Source organism: Chiloscyllium punctatum, chromosome 36 (genome assembly GCF_047496795.1).
Source record: "Chiloscyllium punctatum isolate Juve2018m chromosome 36, sChiPun1.3, whole genome shotgun sequence".
Classification (NCBI taxonomy): domain Eukaryota; kingdom Metazoa; phylum Chordata; class Chondrichthyes; order Orectolobiformes; family Hemiscylliidae; genus Chiloscyllium; species Chiloscyllium punctatum.
Genome location: NC_092774.1, coordinates 21010086 through 21032182, shown reverse-complemented (window position 1 = coordinate 21032182; position 22097 = coordinate 21010086). Strand labels below are relative to the sequence as shown.

The window sequence follows — 22097 nt, the reverse complement described above, 5'->3', positions numbered from 1 at the left end:
TTGCCAGAGGAAGTGGTGGGTGCTGGTACAATTATGACATTTAAGAGGTATCTAGATGGGTATATGAATAGGAATGGTTTTAAGGGATAAAGTGCTGGCAAATGAGACTAGATTAGGTTGGGATATCTAGTCGGCATGGATGAGTTGGACCGAATGGTCTGATTCTGTGCTGTGTATCTCTCTGATTCTGGCTTGCCACTAACGTTTGCCACGTCTGTATTTGAGTTGCTCTCTGGTGTCCGTGTCAATGCCTTGTCTCATTTCCCCTTTTCCTGGGGATGTTAACCATTTTGTGTCTGGTTGTTTCTCAAGAAGCTGCATTGTAGATTCATCCTGAATTGACAAACGTGTTTTTTTCACTTCCCAAAATCAGACCTGCTCACTCTCCGCAATATCCCAATGTTGTGAAAGATGTTAACTTTCAGGTGGGTTTATCAAATTCAAGAGCTTTTCTGCCCCCATAAGAGCCTGAATCAGCACCTTCAGGAGAATTGGTTAGAGCAGAGCGAGAATAGGAGGGGAGAGAGTGGGATGGTGCTTTCGATTTAGTGGATTAACAAAAGAAAAGAATCTTCTGTCGAAAGTAGAATTGCTTGTTCTGAATTTCTACCCTAGACTCAGTGATGACTTTTGTAATCTTTTTAGAGAACTTGAAGATCTGAAGACGGAAGTTTCAAAATCAACATTGACTCTCCTGCTCCTCGGATGCTGCCTGACTGCTGTGCTTTTCCAGCGCCCCACATTTTGACTCTGACTCTCCATCAATGTCTGACCGTCACTCAATCCATTGGGACCCCAATGATTTTCAACCGTGATGCTGTGAGAGGGAGCAAGGTTCCTGTTTCAATACGTTTTCAGCGTCGCTGGCACTCGATGAGAGGCCCAACTGTTAGAGCGCACTGAGTGTGGAGCCTGAAACAATTATACGACCTAGAAAGGGTAATTCACGGCGAGGAGGGGCTGTACACGCGTTTGTGTGCGGCTGAAGGTTCAGCCATGGAGAAACCGGAAGAATCCCACCCCTTGGAGAAACCATGGAAGTGTGGGGACTGCGGGAAAGGCTTCCTTGTCCCGTCTGCCCTGGAGATTCATCGGCGCAGTCACACCGGGGAGAGGCCGTTCTCCTGCCCTGAGTGCGGGAAGGGCTTCGCCAGTGCCTCCCACCTGATGAGGCACCGGTCGGTCCACACCGGGAAGAGGCCCTTCAGCTGCCCAGAGTGTGGCAAGGGCTTCAGCGATTCCTCCACCCTGCTGTCCCACCAGCGAGTCCACACCGGGGAGAGGCCCTTCGGCTGCGCAGAGTGCGGGAAGGCCTTTACCCAGTTCTCCCACTTCCAGACCCACCGGCGGGTCCACTCGGGCGAAAAGCCCTTCTCCTGCCCCGAGTGCGGGAAGGCCTTCAGCAATTCCTCCGTCCTGCTGATCCACCGGCGGGTCCACACGGGGGAGAGGCCCTTCAGCTGCCCCGAGTGCGGGAAGGGTTTTGCACAGGCCTCCAACCTGCTGGCCCACCGGCGAATCCATACCGGCGAGAGACCGTTCACCTGCTCCGAGTGCACCAAGAGCTTCAGCGATTCCTCCACCCTGCAGGCCCACCGGCGGCTCCACACGGGGGAGAGGCCCTTCAGCTGCCCCGAGTGCGGGAAGGGCTTTAGTCAGGCCTCCCACCTGCTGACGCACAAGCGGCTCCACACTGGAGAGAGGCCCTTCAGCTGCCCCGAGTGTGGGAAGGCCTTCAGCAATTCCTCTGCCCTGCTGACCCATCGGCGGGTGCATACTGGCGAGCGGCCCTTCCCCTGTCCTGAGTGCAACAAGGGCTTCAGTGATTCCTCTGCCCTGCTGGCCCACCGGCGCCTCCACACGGGGGAGAGGCCCTTCAGCTGCCCCGAGTGCGGGAAGGCCTTTATCCAGGCCTCCCACCTGCTGGCCCACCGGCGGGTGCACACCGGCGAGCGGCCCTTCCCCTGCCCCGAGTGCGGGAAGGCCTTCGGCAATTCCTCCCACCTACTAGCCCACCGGCGGGTCCACACCAGGGAGAGGCCCTTCCCCTGCCCCGAGTGCGGGAAGGCCTTCAGCAATTCCTCCCACCTGCTGGCCCACCAGCGGGTCCACACGGGGGAGAGGCCCTTCCCATGCCCCGAGTGCGGGAAGGGCTTTACCCAGACCTCCCACCTCCAGACCCACCGGCGGGTCCATACTGGGGAAAAGCCGTTCGCCTGCCCCGACTGCGGGCAGAGATTCTCATCATCCTGCAGCTTGCGGAGGCACCAGCGGAGGCGCCAGCATTCCCAACAGTCGGATTCTGCCGCTGACCCTGCTGTTGGTCCCCCTCAGGACTGAACCTCCTGCCCGTCCTGACAGTGGGTGTGGTGGGAGAGTCAGTGGGTTTTTTTTTGTTGTTTTCTGCTGGACTGCCCAACCCCACAGCGGCTCAGTGGTTAGCGCCGCTGCCTCAGGGCGCCAGGGACCTGGGGTTTGATTCCACCCACAGGGCGTGCCTGTCTGTATGGAGTTTGCATGTCCTCCCCGTGACTGCATTGCTGGGGGTTGAAGGGTTTGAGCTACAGGAAGAGGCTGAATAGACTGGGGCTGTTGTCGGAGGCTGAAGGGTGACCTGAAAGAGATTTATAAAAATCGTGAAGGGCGTGGGTAGGGTAAATAGACAGACAGGATCTTTTCCATGGGCCGTGGGAACCCAGAACTAGATGGCATAGAGGGGAGTGCATGTATGGAATGAGCTGCTAGAGGAAGTGATGGAGGCTGGTACAATGACAGCATTGAAAAGGCATCTGGATGGGGACAGGGATAAGAAGGGTTTAGAGGGATATGGGCCAAGTGCAAGCAAATGGGACGAGATTAATTTAGAATATCTGGTCAGCATGGACAAGTTGAACAGATGGGTCTGTTTCCATGCTGTACGTCTGTATAACTACAGGTTGTGATGTTAGTTTTAAAATTGTTCAATCCTGTTGAGCTCACTCCCTGAAAGATTTGAAATGAATCCCTCCAAGAGATACTGTTTAAATATGCTGAGTTCGACATGACCCTAGAATTGAAAAAGTCAGAAGTCCGCACACCAAGGGGACCAGAACTAATCACAATACTCCAAGTGTGGTCTCACCAACATCTTGTATAACTGCAACATAACTTCCCAACTTCTATACTCAATGCCCTGACTGAAGGCCAGTGTGCTTTAAGCTTTCTTCACTGCCCTGTCTACCTATGTTGTCGGAAATGGAGGACCGACTCCAAACTGGATCCACAATCCAGCTGACGGGTCAGGAAATTGCTTCCTTTCTCGAGACGAGTCTCCTGGAGAGAACTTGCTGGCTGGCTGACTGTGATCTACTGAACCTCTCAGTGCGCTACTGCTCTCAGTTGTCTGGAGGGGGTCCACACACAAGGTGGGGCTCGAAACTTTTACTTTCCCATCTGTTTGGGATTGACCCCCCCCCATTCATTTGAGTCATACAGCCCAGAAACAGATCCTGCAGTCCATGATCCGCAACTAAACTAGTCCCACCTACCCCCTCCTGGCCTGTAGCCATGGGGATGCACAGCACAGAAGCATTCCCTTCAGTCCAACACATCCGTGCCCACCAGATATCCTAATGTAATCCAGTACCATTTGTCAGCCCTTGGCCTATATCCCTCTAAACTCTTCCTATTCTTACACCCATCTCCTGTATCTTTTACGTGATGACATTGAACCAGCGTGGTTCCTGTGGCAGCTGACTTCATACACGCACAACCTCTGTGTAAAACACTTGCCCCTCCCTTTCGAATCTTTCCCCTCTCACTTTAAACCTATTCCCTCTGGTCTCCCTACAAACCAGGTAAAAGACCTTGACTATTTACCCTATCCATGCCCCTCATGGTTAGTAAACCTCTATAAGTTCACCCCTCAGCCTCTGATGCTCCAGAAAAAACATCCCCAGCCTATTCAGCCTCTCCCTTTCCCTCCAAACTCTCCTGTTCATGTTTTTTAAATGTTGTAATTGTACCTGTGTCCTCCACTTCCTCTGAAAGTTCGTTCCTCACGTGAACCACACTATAAAAAATTTGCCCCATGTCTTTTTTTTTTCAATTTCTCTCCTGTCACAGTAAAAATGTGCCTTCTCTCTTGAAATCCCCCACCCTAAGGAAGAGATAACCACCATTAACCCAACCTCTACCCCTCATGTTTTTATACATATCATCTCTCGACCTCCTCTGCTCCAGTGGAGAAACACCACGGGGCTGCATGGTGGCTCAGTGGTTAGCACTGCTGCCTCACAGCTCCAGGGACCCATGTTCGATTCCAGCCTCGGGTGGACTGTCTGTGTGAAGTTTGCACATTCTCCCGTGTCTGTGTGGGTTTCCTCCGGGTGCTCCGGTTTCCTCCCACAGTCCAAAGATGTGCAGGTTAGGGTGAATTGGCCATGCTAAATTGCCCATAGTGTTAGGTGCGTTAGTCAGAGGGAAATGGGTCTGGGTGGGTTACTCTTCAGAGGGTCAGTGTGGACTTGTTGGGCCGAAGGGCCTGTTTCCACACTGTAAGGAATCTAATCTAATCTATCCAGCCTCCATTCCAATTTGCTAATTCTGGCGCAGTGATGATTTCGCCTCTTTCTGTGTGTCAAGGATCTCTTGTTTCTCAGCCAATTCAGTGCCTCTGAAGTTCACCTGTTTATAAAACAAATTGCACCTCCATTTACTTAAAAATGTTTGTTTTCCATACAAAGTCAGTCCTGGTTGGAAAATGGCAAGTGGCAATATTCCCATACGCTGCTTCTGACCAGGTTTGTAAGTTATGTTTTGAGATGTATGAGTAAAACTTGACAATAAAAGATTAATGCAGCCTTTATTTATTACTCATTATTAAACACACTTTCTCCATTCACAGATGTGATTGAGAGGCTTCTCTGACCCTCTGATTGATAGTGGACTTTGTCAGGAATTTGAGAGTCACTGTGGCTCTGTTGTAACACAGAGGAGGGCTCTTTCAGACAGAATGCATCATGCAGAAAATTCTCCCACGTCAGATGAGCAAAGTCAATGTGTTTGTAACAAGTTGTGAAACTTGAAAGAGTTCAGAAAAGATTTACAAGAATGTTGCCAGGGTTGGAGGATTTGAGCTATCGGGAGTGGCTGAATAGGACACTGACTGTTTTCCTTGGAGCGCCAAAGACTGAGGGGTGACCTTATAGAGGTTTATAAAATCATGAGGGCCATGGATAGGGTAAATAGGCAAGGTCTTTTCCCCAGGGTGGGAGAATTCCAAACGAGAGGTTATAGGTTTAGGATGAGATGCGCAAGTATTGAAAGGGCAACTTTTTCTCTCACAGCCTGGTGCATGCATGGAATGAGCTGCCAGAGGAAGTGGTGGAAGCTGGTACAATTACAGCATTTAAAAAGCGTCTGGATGGTTATATGGGCCAAATGCTGGCGAATGAGGCAAGGTTAAGTTTGGATATCTCGTCAGCATAGACGAATTGGACCAAAGAGTCTGTTTCGTGCTGTACATGTCTACGTCTCTATAACTGGTCAGATAGGTTCTCTCACAAAGAAAATGTCAGTAACGCTGGGTTTCGGAGATTGGTTGAGGCAATGTGGTAGTTTTAGAGACTTAGACATGTACAGCACAGGAATAGACCCTTCAGTCCAACCTTTCCATACCAACCAGATGTCCTAAATAACAGCCATTCCTCACCGTGGAATCAGAGGAGGCATTCCTGACAGAAGGCAGCACAGAATATTCCAGAAACATGTAACCTGGCTGTATTCTGAGAGACTAATTTTTTTTTTGTTATATATAAGTAGCACAGTGGTTAGCACTGTTGCCTCACAGCGCCAGAGACCTGGGTTCAATTCCCACCTCAGGCAACTGTCTGTGTGAAGTTTGCACATTCTCCCCGTGTCTGCGTGGGTTTCCTCCGGGTGCTCCGGTTTCCTCCCACAGTCCAAAAACGTGCAGGTTATGGTGAATTGACCGTGCTAAATTGCCCGTAGTGTTAGTTGAAGGGGTAAATGTAAGGGAATGGGTCTGGGTGGGTTACGCTTCGGAGGGTCGGTGTGGACTTGTTGGGTAGAAGGGCCTGTTTCCACACTGTAAGTATTCCACAAGAATCTTGATTCATTCCAGAATAGTAGTTAGAAAGAATTTATTCAATTTGTTAATAGTTTGGTTCAGTTGTTCACCATTAGACTGGGATAAATACATTTTGTTTGCTTTTTGTTGATTTTAAAGAGTCAGGGATTTATTTTTATCAGTGGAACAGGTTACACACACTAATTTTATGGATTATAGGGTGACCTGCTCCTCTTTGGGTGTTTTGGTTAGAGATCTTAGGTGGGGGGAGGTTAACCTTCTCTTTATAACAGTATTGACGTGCCGTCCTGCTGAATGCAATGGAGTCAGTACTAGTCCCAGCCCCTCGCTCTGGTTGTGGGTGAACCGCTTTTATTTGGCTACTGTCTCAGAAACCAACTGTTGAAACAATGATTTGCGCTTTATTGCATGTAGCAATCAAAACTAAAACCCCTCAAGTAAGCAAGTTCAGCCTCACCCGCCAACTTGGCTACCCCCTGATCGATGGTGGAATTTAGCTGGGTTTCCACCAAAAGTGCCCATTTCTGGAAGTGCCCTGGGGTTCGACGCAGTGTTGTTCTTCCAAGTGCTGCTGCTGTTGTTGGAGCTGAATTCTGGTGGAGTTTCCTCGCTTTCAAATTTGTGATGTGACGTTGCTTCAGATTCTAACACTACCTCCCCATACTTCTGGAGACCTTGGGTCTGTAGCTTACCTTTTTATCCTTGAGGGTTAGCTGTGTGTTTGAAACAGCCTGTCCTGCAAATAACCCCTTTTATGTTAGGACCTTCCTTCTACAGGCAGACTTATTTGTCCTTTTGTGACATGGTCAGTAAACACAGTATCTTGTCTGTTCCAGGAAACAACTCATTGTTTTGCCTTCTTCCCAGGAATGGTTAACTAGCAGAAATTAGGCCATTCAGCCCATTGAGTCTATTCTGCCATTCTGCTCAACCCCATTCTCCCCCTAACCTCTTGATCCCCAAGAATGATTGAATCTGCTCCACCATTCAATGGGCTGATTGGCCTAAGTTCTGCTCCTACAGTCTTACGATATAGCAGTTTCTCAATGGCCCTTTCGTTTCTTGGTCCAGAAAGAATTATTGCTGACTCATGAAGTTAGGAAAGTTCTGGAGTTTTAGGACCACACAAAATTCCTCTTTGCCTCCTCCGGGAGTAACGATTCTTCCTGGGATACTGGCAGTTCCTGAAATCCCTTGGTATCCCCAAATACAATCAGTGTGTCGGGAAATCTCTCTGCTGCCTTTGTAGAACAGAAGGATTATGAGGAGAAAGTTCAGAAATCCAAAGTGGAAAGAGACTTGGGAGTTCTAGTTCAGGATTCTCTTGAGGTAAATGTGCAGGTTCAATCAGTAGTTAGGAAGGCACTTATTTTGACAGTTCTTGAATTGAAAAACAGGGATGTACTTCTGAGGCTCTGCAAGGCTCTGATCGGGCCACATTTGCAGTATTGTGCGCAGTTTTGGGCCCCATATCTCAGGAAGGATGTATTGGCCTTGGAGCGTGTTCAGAGGAAGTTCATGAGAAAGGTCCCAGGAATGAATAGCCTGACGTAGGAGCAATGTTCGAGGGCTCTGGGTCTATACTTGGAGTTCAGAACAATGAATGGGGACAACAGGGTTGAGAAACTTATCAGTCGTGATTGAAATGGTGGAGCAGATTGGATGGGCTGAATGGCCTAATTTCTGCTCCCACGGTCTTATGATATGCTCATGTGTGGAGGGGGAAAAGAGATGAAGAGGGGAATACAGTTAAGGGAAAGCTGGATATAAACATCAGGGCGAAAGGAAGAGAAGGTAAATACAAGAATTGTATGTTAAATAGCAGAACTGGAGGCACAGTGGTTAGACTGCTGCCTTACAGCGCCAGAGCCCCAGGTTCAATTCCCACCTCAGGCAACTGACTGTGTGGAGTTTGCACATTCTCCCCGTGTCTGCGTGGGTTTCCTCCGGGTGCTCTGGTTTCCTCCCACAGTCCAAAGATGTGCAGGTTAGGGTGAATTGACCATGCCAAATTGCCCGTCTTGTTAGGTGAAGGGGTAAATGTAGGGGAATGGGTCTTGGTGGGTTGCTCTTCGGAGGATCGGTGTGGACTTGTTGGGCCGAAGGGCCTGTTTCCACACTGTAAGTAATTAATCTTAAATAAAATCTATGGAGCACTGTCATACAAAGGGATCTGGGCATATGCATCCCTTAAAGTGGCAATGCAAGTGGGTACAGTGGTTAAGGTGGCATACATCACACTTGCCCTCCTTCAGTGTAACAGTTAACGTATTATGGGTAATAATATTTATTTCAGCCCCATTTGGAATATTGCATGCAGTTCTGGTCATCACGCTGCCGGAAGGCCGTGGATGTGCTGGGAGAGGGTGCAGAGAGGGTTCACCAGGGCGTTGCCTGGTCTGGAGGGCTCTTGTTAGAAGGAGAGGTGGGATCAATCCGGGTTGTTTTCACTGGAAAGACAGAACCTGAGGGGGGACCTCAATAAAATGAAGAGAAACACAAATTAGCTGGATAGATATGGCAAAGTGGTTAACACAGCGCCAGGGACCCGGGTTCAACTCAACCCTCAGGGCAATTGAGAGTGGAGTTTGCACATTCTCCCCCTTGGGACTCCTCCAGGTGCTCTGGTTTTTCTCCCAAAGATGTGCAGGTTAGGGTGGATTAGCTGTGTGAAGTTACCCATAGTGCCCAGGGGTGTGCAGGTTAGGATGAATTGTCCATGCTAAATTACCCATAGTGCCCAGGGATGTGCAGGTTAGGATGAATTGGCCAAGCAAAATTACACACATTGTTCAGGGATGTGTAGGTTTGGTGCATTAGTCAGAGGTTAAAAAGAGCAATAGGGGGTAGGGGTCTAGGTGGGTTACTCTTCAGAGGATTGATGTGGACTTGTTGGGTCAAATGGCCTGTTTCTACACTGTTGGATTTCTATGGTAGAGGTTTTTTGTCCCCCCAGGGTGGAAAGATCAACTCTTAAGAGGGCACAGGGTCAAGGCGAGCAGGGGGAGAAGTGGAGGGGATGGTTTTTCACACAGAGGGTCGGTGGGTACCTAGAACACACTGCCAGTGGAGGTAGTGGAAGTAGGCACCTTTTAAGGTGTATCTTGATAGACACATGAACGGGAGGCGAACAGAGGGATAGAAACCACACATGGGCAATAAATACTGGGTCTAAGTAAGGATTAAGAATTGGCATAGGCTTGGGGGTTATGGAGGTGCCTAATCCAAATAAGAAGGGCCTGTGACTCTGCTGTAATGTGTTGATACAGGTTTCCCCCCACAATCCAAAAGTAGAGCGAAATGGCATAAAGCAAAGAAGCAATTACCATTAATTAATTTATATAACGCTTTTTCTCGTGAAAGCAAGAATCCTCTATGGATTTCCTTTGGTTAGCAGCAACAGGTACTAATGTCGGTCTTTCAGGGATACCTGTATGCTGATATTGGGGAGAGTGAAGAAGAGGTGTGGGGGGGAGGAGGCTCAGTTGGAGCGTAAACACTGACAGAGACTGAATGAGCTGACCCTGTGCTGGAGATTCAAAGGGACAGAGACAAAATTCTGAGGGGCATGGATAGGGTAAATAGGCAAAGTCTTTTCCCTGGGGTTGGGGAGTCCAGAACGAGAGGGTTTAGGGTGAGGGGAAAGATGTAAAAGAGACCTTAGGGGCAACTTTTTCACACATGTGGTACGGGTATGGAATGAGCTGCCCGAGGAAGTGGTGGAGGCTGGTACAATGGCAACATTTAAGAGGCATCTGGATGGAGACATGAATTGGGAGGATTTGGAGGGAGCTGGCAGGTGGGAGTAGATTGGGTTAGGATATCTGGTCGGCATGGATGGGTTGGACCAAAGGGTCTGTTTCCGTGCTGTACATCTCTATGACTCTAAATGGACCTGTTTCAAATCTACCTGCTGTGGCCAGACAAACATTATGCTCCTTCCAGAATAAAAAAAAATCCTTCATCTGCTTCTGCGGATCATATCCGTAGGGAAGGTGCAGTCCCAGGCTCAGAGAGTGTCAGCCCTCACTGGAAGCAAAGTGGGTGTGAGAGCGGCCCCTTCCACTTCACCCACTAAACGGGGTTCAGGTTGTGACTCTCAATGGCAGTAACAGCAGAACCCAAACCCAAACCCTTCCCCCAGCCCCACCCTGCACACCATCTCACTTGTGAAGTTGCTGGTGCCTCTGCAAGTTGCACAACTGGGTGAAGCCCTTCCCTCACACTGAGCAGATGAACGGCCGCTCCTTGGGGTGGATGCGCTGGTGTTTGCACACGGTGGGGGAATCACAGAAGCCATTGCCCCACACAGTAGCTGAGTTTCTTCTCCTCGGTGTGGACGTGGAAGTGGAGCAGCAGCTGGTACGGCCGGGTGAAGCCCTTCCCCCAGACGGAGCAGATGAGTGGTTTCTCCCCGGGGTGGACCAGGTGGTGATGTGACTGAGTGAAGCCTTTCCCACACTGAGTGCAGGTGAATGGCCTCTGCCCGGCCTGCAAACGCTGATGAATCTCCAGCACAGGAAAGGAAACCGATCTCACATTCCCCGCATTTCCACGGTTTCTCCATTTTTTTAGATTAGATTCCCTACAGTGTGGAAACAGGCCCTTCGGCCCAACAAGTCCACACCGACCCGCCGAAGCGCAACCCACCCATACCCCTTACCAAACACTACGGGCAATTTATCATGGCCAATTCACCTAACCTGCACATCCTTGGACTGTGGGAGGAAACCGGAGCACCCGGAGGAAACCCACGCACACACTGGGAGAATGACTGTGTGGAGTTTGCACAGTCGCCTGTGGAGGGAATTGAACCCGGGTCTCTAGCGCTGTGAGGCAGCAGTGCTAACCACTGTGCCACCATGCCGCCCATGTTGCGGGTGTCCTCATCTCTCTCTCCGGGTTCAACGATCAGTTGAAAACTCACTCATGCTTGCAGCTTGTGTGCAGTGTTACTAGCGAATCCTCTGATAATTGGAACACACTCACAGTCTGGAAAGCTTGTTCCAGTGACTACTCTGGTGTGTGGGTATGCGTGACTCTGATTTTCCCCTTACACTGACGTTTCAAACCTAATGAGGCAGACAGACAGACAGACCACCTCCTCATTTTCAAGGCCATCAGGAAACCTGTCCAGGTGAATCAAGTGACTGTCAGACTTTGACATGATGTTTGGTCTGAGATTTCTGCCTCCAAATTCTTCTCTTGTAATATTCCCGTGTCAGTCCGTGAGAGCAAACCCGAACACACAATTCTAGTTTCTGTGGAAAATTCTTTCCTCTCTTAATCCCCAAGATCTTTGTGTAGATCTATATGTAACTGTAAACCAGCGGGGTAATGGGGCAGACTGCATACCTCCACAAAGAGCTGGTATGCTTTCAAGTTGTTGAATATACCTCGATTGTGCAGTATTGGTGTTCTTACTGTAGGATATTATATGCCTTCAGTACAATTTACAAAGCTATAAATAGATGTAAATGATGCTCTTGGAACCATGACCACCTGTTCAAATATGTAGCATATAACCCACTTATCTCTGTCCTATATTAACACACGGTTTTCTTAAATCTCAGACTTCTGGTAAAGCTACCATTTCAAGTGTGAATGTTTGGACTTTTTCGATGTCATACCGACTATTACTGGATATACACCCAGTACTACACTAGGACTCCTGGTCAGTGACATGAGGCATATCTTTATCCTCTTACAATTTTCTGTTCCATAAAGGTTTCGACGAATGCCAATGTTTTTACCAGTCTTAGGTCCAACTCGTCCATGCCGACCAGATACCCAAACATTAATCTAGTCGCGTTTGCCAGCACTTGGCCCATATCCCTCTCAACTCCTCCTGTTCATGTACCCATCCAGATGCCTTTTTGTGGAAGCTGTTTTGCTAGCCTGCTTGCCAGTTGCTGACCTGTTTGCCAAGCCACCAGCCAGGAAGCAGAGGCAGCTCTTTGCTTAGCTGGCTTCCTTACCTGCAGCCACCAGCTCAGCAGAGGTCAAAGCCACTTGCCAAGCAAAGCCCCAACCCAGGCAGACGGTATTAATGGGGGGGGAGTATTTGCAGTGTGGATTGACTCAAGGTCTGAAAACAATAGCCCGTTAAAGAGTGCTGATGAAGAGGACATGCTGCAAGAGCCTTCCAGAAGAGGAAATAAACCCTTTGATAAGGGATAGTATTACTGCTGTAATTAGGGACGATATTCCCGGGAATACGCTCAGGAAAGTTATTTGGGTGGAACTGAGAAATAAGGAAGTGATGATCATCTGTTTCTCAAGAAATATCATTGGATTAGCCTGCTGTCAGGTCATGTCACCTTATTATAGTTGATTGGACTTTTCTCATAATTAAGGCTGTGCTGTCTCTTAAAAAACACATAAATAATGTGTAAGTTTCGAATGTAATTGCGCAACTTCGCCACGGACCCCAGAAGCTTTAACCTCTGTGTTGCTGGACAGAATTGCAACAAGGTGCCTTACTTTAGTAAACCAATGACCTTGTGTTGTACAGATTGCATCCCATTGATGATTTGACCGATCTCGGACTGAAAAGGCCCCTTAAGGGGTGGGGTTCATATCTTCACCCTCAAATTCTGCCTAAGTCTCCACTCTGCCAATTTTCCTGGCTTAGGAATAGGGAGGATAGGAGTGTTGCAGGGGCTAGTGGGATGCACCAGGATTCCTTGCTGTAGGTGGGAATCAATAACTGGTTTTACATCTTTGTTGACAGGTGACAAATTGTACTATCTGATAGACGATGGCCCCATGTTTCACAGTGACCATATGAGGCAGAGCTGATGTAATGAGGTCTGCATCATTGGAGTGCTGTGCCCACAATGAAGGTGGCACAACGTTGAGCAGTAAGGGGAGGGGGAGGGCAGTGGGGTCTGCAAGGTAAAGGTCACATCCTCGGACAAGGGAAAACAACACACACAAAACTCCTGTCCTAAGCAGGCAATCTGCATGGAGTCAGGATCCAGGAGTTTAAATTCCTTTGGCAAACTGCAGAGTCTGTGCACCATGGGCCCCAAATCCTTTGGGTGCCACAGGGCTTCAACTATTGGGAAACATGAGGGAATGAGGTGGGGTTATTTTGGAAAAGCATTCTTTGTTTGGCATGCTGCAAGCTAATCCCTCCTTACCAACGTAACACAGGCCAGTCAACGTCAGTGTAGAAATCAGATTGAGATAAGGGTCTGTAATAGCGGAATAAGACGGGTCAGGTTTGTGAAGGTAAGTTGCAGTGCAGTGAGGCCTGCACAGAAAGAGGCCGGTCTGAACGATCCAGTGGAGGAGGGGGGTCATGGGAGACAGAGGGATGTACAACAAATGCAGGAGGGAAGAGGTCAGGACAAGCATGTATAGGGTTGCCTGGAATTGTCCACACATAAAGGGAGGGAATAGGAGAGGACGAACACAGAACAGTGGCCACAGCGGCCTGTAAAATGGGGTAATTAGAGTCAAGGTGAGGCCCTGTGGAGAGCAGTGAATGGAAGCGTTCAGTTTGCAGACAGTCTGTTAATCGAGAAGGGCAAGCGGACAAGAAGGGGAGATTATAACCGTGTTTCTAGTTTTTCTCTTTTAGCTTCAGCAGAAGCTGCTGGAGTTTTGAAAGAAGTACAACATTTCTTTTTCCTCTCTCAACACTCGAAATTGACTCCACCTGAAACTGGTGTGTGGGATAGTGTTCAAGTAACAACCAAAACTCGCTGAGTGGCGAAAATAGCCTCTTTGTTCAGCAATCACAGCACAAGGTCGAGGCAGTGATGGAACCTCGAAATACAGTTCTTACAGGAGCCCCTTTATACACAGTTCTTACATATTATTACTATAGTGTTACATTTTTAATCTGTAGTACACAAGGTTTGAAGGGCTTCTGTCCTGGGAGACAGGGGATGGATTAAAAATGTGCTAAATGCTAGCTACTATTCATAATCTGTCCAGTCTGCTTGCATAATTAGAAATGTTCGTTCTTTCGTCTTTTACATTAGTAGATGAGTTAAAAATACAAATACTCAGTCTACATGCTCTAAATAAGTTAGAATTGCAATAAAAGATGGGTAGTCCAAGATGGAGGATGGGAAAAATTTCTGGCTGTAACAGCTGCTCCTTTTTTGAGGTATTTTAGGAGCTGGAGGTGATTTCCTCGAATTCCAGGAGCAGCAATTACTGTTTTAGATGCTGTTGCATTGTTTTGGTACTTTGGGGAAAAAAAAGTCAGAACAACAGCAGTTTTAAAAGGGAGAAGGACAGACAAAGGAAGCACATGGCGAGGACAGTGCGGGAGAGAGAGAGAGAGAGAAAAAGAAAGAAACCCACATTGCTAACTGACAAAGTTAGCTATTCCTGTGTTTGCTGTTAAATTCATGTATTGCCGGACATCGGAGTGTGCCTAGGAAAATTAAAAAACAATGAAATTCACAACTGATCTTGGAGCAACCTGTTGGGAGAAGTCACAGCACAGATACAGATAAGTAGGTGTTTTAAGCGTGGTCTTAAATTAAGTCTGCCGTAGTGAGTAGCTTTCTTTCTTGATTATATGTTTTATTGAGCTATGTCTCTTGATTAAACTTAAAATATAAGCCGAAAGTATTAATTTAACCTGGAGCAGTGTTTTGTAAAGGAGTCAGACAGTGCTATTTTCTGTGTCTGTAGATTGAAAGAAGCAAAAATGGCCTTTAGTACAGTAGTGTGCACTTCTTGTCGGGTGTGGAAGTTTAGGGAGAGCCTATGGGTTACTGAGGATTATATCAGCAATAAATGCCATTGGTAGCGAATCCTATCCGATCGAATGGATCAGTTTGAGAGGCAGTTAGAGGCAATGAGGAATTGACATGAGCAAGGGAATATGATGGAGGACAGTTACAGGAAAGGGGGGCAAGTCTCAGATACAGTCACACAGATGGGTTAACTCCAGGAAAGGTAAGAGAGGTAGGTAGTGCAGGAGTCTTCAGTGGCTATCCCCATTTCAAACAGGTATGCTGTTTTGGAAAATGTAGGGGGTGATGGATTGTCAGGGGAATGTAGCACGAACAGCCAAGTTTCTGGTATGGAGGCTGGCTCTAATGTAATGAGAGGTACGTCAGGTTCCAAGTGATCAATTGTGTTAGGGGATTCTCTAGTCCGAGGTACAGACAGATGGTTCTGTGGCCAGCAGCGAAAAGTCAGAATGGTGTGTTGCTTCCCCGGTGCCAGGATCAAGGATGTCTCAGAGAGGGTGCAGAATGTTCTCAAGGGGGAGAGGGGCCGGCAGGAGATCATTGTGCACATTGGAATCAATGACATAGGGAAGGGACAAGGTTGAGATTCTGAAGGGAGATTAGAGAGTTAGGCAGGAATTTAAAAAGGAGGTCCTCGAGAGTACTAATATCTGGATTACTCCCGGTGCTACGAGCTAGTGAGGGCAGGAATAGGAGGATAGAGCAGATGAATGCATGGCTGAGGAGCTGGTGTATGGGAGAAGGATTCACATTTTTGGATATTCCCAGAGATACATACAGGGAAGTTATTTGGGTGTAACTGAGAAATAAGAAAGCAATGATCACCTTAATTGAGATTGTATTATAGACCCCCTAATAGTCAGCGGGAAATTGAGAAACAAACTTGTAAGGAGATCTCAGCTATCTGTCAGAACAATAGGGTAGTTATGGTAGGGAATTTTAACTTTCCAAACATAGACTGGGACTGCCATAGTGTTAAGGGTTTAGATGGAGAGGAATTTGTTAAGTGTTACAAGACAATTTTTTGATTCAGTATGTGGGTGTACCTACGAGAGAAGGTGCAAAACCTGACCTACTCTTGGGAAATAAGGCAGGGCAGGTGACTGAGGTGTCAGTGGGGGAGCACTTTGGGGCCAGTGACCATAATTCTATTAGTTTTAAAATAGCGATGGAAAAGGATAGACCAGATCTAAAAGTTGAAGTTCTAAATTGGAGAAAGGCCAATTTTGATAGTATTAGGCAAGAACTTTCAAAAGCTGATTGGAGGCAGATGTTCACAGGTAAAGGGACGGCTGGAAAATGGGAAGCCTTCAGAAATGAGATAACGAGAGTCCAGAGAAAGTATATTTTTGTCAGGGTGAAAGGGAAGGCTGGTAGGTATAGGGAATGCTGGATGACTAAAGAAATTGAGATTTTGGTTAAGAAAAAGAAGGAAGCATATGTCAGCCATAGACAGGATAGATCGAGTGAATCCTTGGAAGAGTATAAAGGCAATAGGTGTATACTTGAGGAAAATTAGGAGGGCAGAAAGGTGACATGAGATAGTTTTGGCAAATAGTTAAGGACAATCCAAAAGGTTTTTACAAACACATTAAGGACAGGGAGAGAATAGGACCCCTCCAAGATCAGCAAGGCAGCTTTTGTGGTGGAGCCACAGGAGATGGGGGAGATACTAAATGAATATTTTGCATCAGCATTTACTGTGGAAAAGGACATGGAAGATATAGACTGTAGGGAAATGGATGGTGACATCTTGAAAAATGTCCAGATTACAGAGGAGGAAGTGTTGAATGTCTTGAAACACATAAAGGTGGATAAATCCCCAGAACCTGATCAGGTGTACCCTAGAACTCTGTGGGAAGCTAGGGAAGTGATTACTGGGCCCCTTGCTGAGATATTTGTATCATCGATAGTCACAGGTGAGGTGCCAGAAGACTGGAGGTTGGCTAATGTGGTGCCACTGTTTATGAAGGGTGGTAAGGACAAGCCAGGGAACTGTAGACCGGTGAGCTTGACATCAGTGGTGGGCAAGTTGTTGGAGGGAATCCTGAGGGACAGGATGTACATGTATTTGGAAAGGCAAGGATTAGGGATAGTCAACATGGCTTTGTGTGTGGGAATTCATGTGTCTCAAACTTGATTGAGTTTTTAGAAGAAGTAACAGAGGATTGATGAGGGTAGAGTGGTAGATGTGATCTGTATGTGATCTATAAGGCGTTCGACAAGGTTCCCCATGGGAGACTGATTAGCAAGGTTAGATCTCGCGGAATACAGGGATATTTGGATACAGAACTGGCTCAAAGGTAGAAGACCTTTTCAAAGGTGGTGGGGGAGGGTTGTTTTTCAGACTGGAGGCCTGTGACCAGTGGAGTGCCACAAGGATCGGTGCTGGGTCCTCTACTTTGTGTCATTTACATAAATGATTTGGATGCGAGCATGAGAAGTACAGTTAGTAAGTTTGCAGATGACCCCAAAATTGGAGGTATAGTGGGCAGCGAAGAGGGTTACCTCAGATTCCAACAGGATCTGGACCAGATGGGCCAATGGGCTGAGGAGTGGCAGATGGAGTTTAATTCAGATAAATGCGAGGTGCTGCATTTTCAGAAAGCAAATCTCAGCAGGACTTAAACATTTAATGGTAAGGTCTTAGGGAGTGTTGCTGAACAAAGAGACCTTGGAGTGTAGGTTCATAGCACCTTGAATGTGGAGTCACAGGTAAATAGGATAGTGATGGCGGTGTTTGGTATAATTTCCTTTATTGGTCAGAGTATTGAGTACAGGAGTTGGGAGGTCATGTTGCGGCTGTACAGAACAATGGTTAGGCCACTGTTGGAATATTGCGTGCAATTCTGGTGTCCTTCCTATCGGAAAGATGTTGTGAAACTTGAAAGGTTCAGAAAAGATTTACAAGGATATTGCCAGGGTTGGAGGATTTGAGCTATAGAGAGAGGCTGAGGCTGTTTTCCGTGGAGTGTCGGAGGCTGAGGGGTGACCATATAGAGGTTAACAAAATTATGAAGGGCATGGATAGGATAAATAGACAAGTCTTTTCCCTGGGGTTGAGGAGTCCAGAACTAGAGGGCATAGGTTTAGGGTGAGAGGGGAAAGATATAAAAGAGACCTACGGGGCAACCTTTCACACAGAGGATGGTACGTGTATGGAATGAGCTGCCAGAGGAAGTGGTGGAGGCTGGTACAATTGCAACATTTAAGAGGCATTTGGATGGGTATATGAATAGGAAGGGTTTGGAGGGATATGGGCCGGGCGCTGGCAGGTGGGACTAGATTAGGTTGGGATATCTGGTCGGCATGGACGGGTTGGACCAAAGGGTCTGTTTCTGTGCTGTACATCTCTATAACTCTAAAGGATATTAACCTGATTACTGCAGCTGTGTGGCGAGATCTATTTATTATTTGCCGGTATAAGTTTCATTCATTCATGAAACCTCATACAAACACTATTTTATCAGTTAGTTTCTTAAAGGGATAATGGCTCAGTTCAAAGGTATTTAACAGATAATGTTTTGTGGAGACTTGATGGGGACGGTGTTGTTCTGTGTGCTGAGGTTATCAAACCCTGTTACACGCAGTGTAAAAGTGTGGAAATGCAGTGATGGGTTTGAAAGGGTTGTTTTTAAATTTGGATAATACAGAACTGCGGTTTTATTAATGAAAGAGACAGTGTTATCGTAAATACCCCTGTAACAGGTTAGTAAAGGGTTGTGAATGAATGAACGAATGAATGGAAATCATTCCATTCATGAGCGGCAGGGACCCGGGTTCAATTCCCACCTCAGGCAACTGTCTGTGTGGAGTTTGAACATTCTCCTCGTGTCTGAGTGGGTTTGCTCCCACAGTCCAAAGATGTGCAAGTTAGCTGAGTTGGCCATGCTAAATTGCCCATACTCTTAGGTGCATTAGTCAGGGGTGAATGTAGGGGTCAGGGATGAATGTTGGGGAATGGGTCTGGGTGGGTTGCTCTTCAGAGGGTCGGTGTGGACTTGTTGGGCTGAAGGGCCTGTATCCACACTGTAGGGAATCTTTAAAAAAAATCTGGTAATTATGAATAAAGTGAACTGTTGAGTGAGCGAATAAAGATAACCTATAACACATCATCTCACACTGGTCTCCTAAAAGCTGGAAATTAATTTCTAGGATCTTTGCGGTTCTAGAGTTATCAGGTTTGACACCACAGAAACAGACCCTTTGGTTCCAACCCTTTGGTCCATGCTGAATATAACTCCAAATTGAACTAGTCCCACCTGCCTGCTCTTGGCCCATTTCCCTCCAAACCTTTTCTATTCAAGTACTTACCAAAATCATCAGAAATACCAAGGAATTCACTCTTTCTCAGCCTTTATTTCCAAAAATAATTAGGAGTCTGACTGCCCACCCTCTCACCCTAAACCTGTGCCCTCTCGTTCTGGACTCTTCCCAACTAGGAGCTAGTAGGGGTCTCTCTGCTGCTGGATTACCTGAATTTGCCTCTTTGTTTTTCCCCCAAGGGGTGTGTTTATGCTATTTTAATATATTGGAACAGTTCATTAGTAATAGTTACTGCATCTACTATTCTGTTAAGTTTTCCAATCGAGTTACGTTATTCTAAATTCCTCTTTCTTTGCTTGTACTTTCACAAAAGTGTTCGAATGAATTTTGTTTTGTTTAACGTGAAGTAGGTAAATCTGTCACATATGCTATAAAGTGGGTTTTTGTTTTATTCATTCATGAGGATGTCACTGGCTAGACCAGCATTTATTGCCCATCCCTAATTGCCCAGAGGGCACTTGAGAGTCATCCACATTGCTGTGGGTCTGGAGTCACATGTAGGCCAGACCAGGTAAGGATGGCAGTTTCCTTCTCCAAACGACATTAGTAAACCCCTCTGAGAATTAAGCACTTAAAGAGAAGCATCTCTTGCTGTAATCTGTAAAGTATGTGTGAAAAGTGGTGTAAGCTTCTTTCAACAACTCCTGGTCGTTAAATAAAATAAATCCCTGACACTCACTTCCAAATCAGCAAGTGATCATTTACTTGTCCAACTTGAACAGAGCTGAAAATGTGTTGCTGGAAAAGCGCAGCAGGTCAGGCAGCATCCAAGGAGCAGGAGAATCGACTTTTCGGGCATGAGCCCTTCTTCAGGAAGCCCCTCTTCGGGCTCATGCCCGAAACGTCGATTCTCCTGCTCCTTAGATGCTGCCTGACCTGCTGCACTTTTCCAGCAACACATTTTCAGCTCTGATCTCCAGCATCTGCAGTCCTCACTTTCTCCTAACTTGAACAGTGAACACATGAACTAAGCTGTGAACAAATCAAAACAATCCCTTCTAACTACTAACTATTCCCGAATAAAATAAGATTTTCATGGATCCACAGACTCTTCAGTCCAACTCAGCATCCATGCTGACCAGATATCCTAAATCAATCCAGTCCCTTTTTGCCAGCACTTGGCCCATGTCCCCCTAAACCCTTCCTGTTCATATCCCCATCCAGATGCCTTTTAAATGTTGTAATTGTACCAGCCTCCACCACTTCTTCTGGCAGCTCATTCCATACACGCACCACCCTCTGCATAAAAAAGTTGCTCCTTAGGTCCCTTTTAAATCTTTCCCCCTCGCCCAAAACCTAAGCCATCTACTTCTGGACTCCCAGAAAAGACCTTGTCTATTTATCCTATCCATTCCCCTCATGATTTTATAAACATCTATAACACTCTCTCAGCGGAGCAGGTAACGGCTGTCTGGTGTTTTTTTTTAAGTCGCGGTATAGTCCAGTTATTGTTTTTTTAACGGCTAAAATTTAAAGTTTTTTTTAAGTGCCTAGCGGACCCGGAAGCTGGTGTCGCGCTAGCTTACCTGGGAAGGTTGTTTTTCTTATAAAAGCGCGCAGGCGAGGAACCCAAGGCACTACAGGGGTAGAGCCTCCCACCCGCCCTCCTCCTCTAACCTAATAATAAGACCCGTTGTGGTAAGCAGGTAAGTGCTGCATTTTGCTTGTTTGTTTCTTTAGATCTAGTTTTTAAAGTTTACCTTTTAGAGGGATGGCAGCAAAGGCAGTGCAATGTTCCTCTTGCAACATGTATGAGGTGAGGGAAGCCATTAGCGTCCCTCCTGATTACACTTGCAAGAAGTGCACCCATCTCCAGCTCCTCCAAGACCGTGTTAGGGAACTGGAGCTGGAGTGGGATGAACTTCGGATCATTCGGGAGGCAGAGGTGGTCATAGATCGGAGCTTTAGGGAAGTAGTAACTCCGAAAGTTATAGACAGATGGGTGACAGTGAGGGGGACTGGGAGGAAGCAGCCAGTGCAGGGACCCCCTGCAGTCATTCCCCTCAAGAACAAATATACCGTTTTGGATACTTATGGGGGGGATGACTTACCAGGGGTAAGCAACAAGGTTCAGGCCTCTGGCACGGAGCCTGTCCCCATTGCTCAGAAGGGAAGGGTGGTGAAAGGTAGAGCGATAGTTATTGGGGACTCAATAGTTCGGGGCACAGATAGGCGGTTTTGTGGGGGCAACAGAGACTCACGATTGGTATGTTGCCTCCCAGGTGCAAGGGTACGTGATGTCTCTGATCGTGTTTTCCGGGTCCTTAAGGGGGAGGGGGAGCAGCTCCAGATCGTGGTCCACGTTGGCACCAACGACATAGGTAGGAAGAGGGGTGAGGATGTTAGGCAGACTTTCAGGGAGCTAGGTTGGAAGCTCAGAGTTAGAACAAACAGAGTTGTTGTCTCTGGTTTGTTACCCGTGCCACGTGATAGAGTGTCGAGGAATAGGGAGAGAGAACAGTTAAATGCGTGGCTACAGGGATGGTGCAGGAGGGAGGGATTTCGGTACTTGGATAACTGGGGTTCTTTCTGGGGAAGGTGGGACCTCTATAAACAGGATGGTCTGCACCTGAACCTGAGGGGCACCAGTATCCGTGGGGGGAGGTTTGCTAGTGCTCTTGGGGGGGGTTTAAACTAACTCTGCAGGGGCATGGGAACCCAGACTGTAGCTTTAGGGTGCAGGACCTGGCGTGTAGGGAGGTTAGGAACAAGGCATCAATCTCAAAGGAGGGTGCCTGTAAACAGGAAGGTGGCTTAAAGTGTGTATACTTCAATGCCAGAAGTATACGAAATAAGGTAGGTGAGCTTGCAGTGTGGGTTGGTACCTGGGACTTCGATGTTGTGGCCATTACAGAGACGTGGGTAGAACAGGGACAGGAATGGCTGTTGCAGGTTCCAGGGTTTAAATGTTTTAGTAGGGTCAGAGGTGGGGGTAAAAGAGGGGGAGGTGTGGCATT

At 47.3% G+C, this 22097-nt stretch overlaps 1 protein-coding gene across 3 annotated transcripts in view; it reads left to right on the top strand.

Moving 5' to 3' along the window:
• The window catches only part of LOC140460850 (uncharacterized), a 33306-nt gene extending 28460 nt beyond the window's left edge, over positions 1-4846 (top strand). For all 3 annotated transcript variants that reach the window (XM_072555542.1, XM_072555540.1, XM_072555541.1), the window contains exon 2: positions 646-4846. In XM_072555542.1, coding sequence (XP_072411643.1) covers positions 997-2340 — 1344 coding nt within the window. In that variant the 5' untranslated portion in view covers positions 646-996 and the 3' untranslated portion in view covers positions 2341-4846. The remainder of the gene's footprint in view (positions 1-645) is intronic.
• Positions 4847-22097: the final 17251 nt, after the last annotated feature.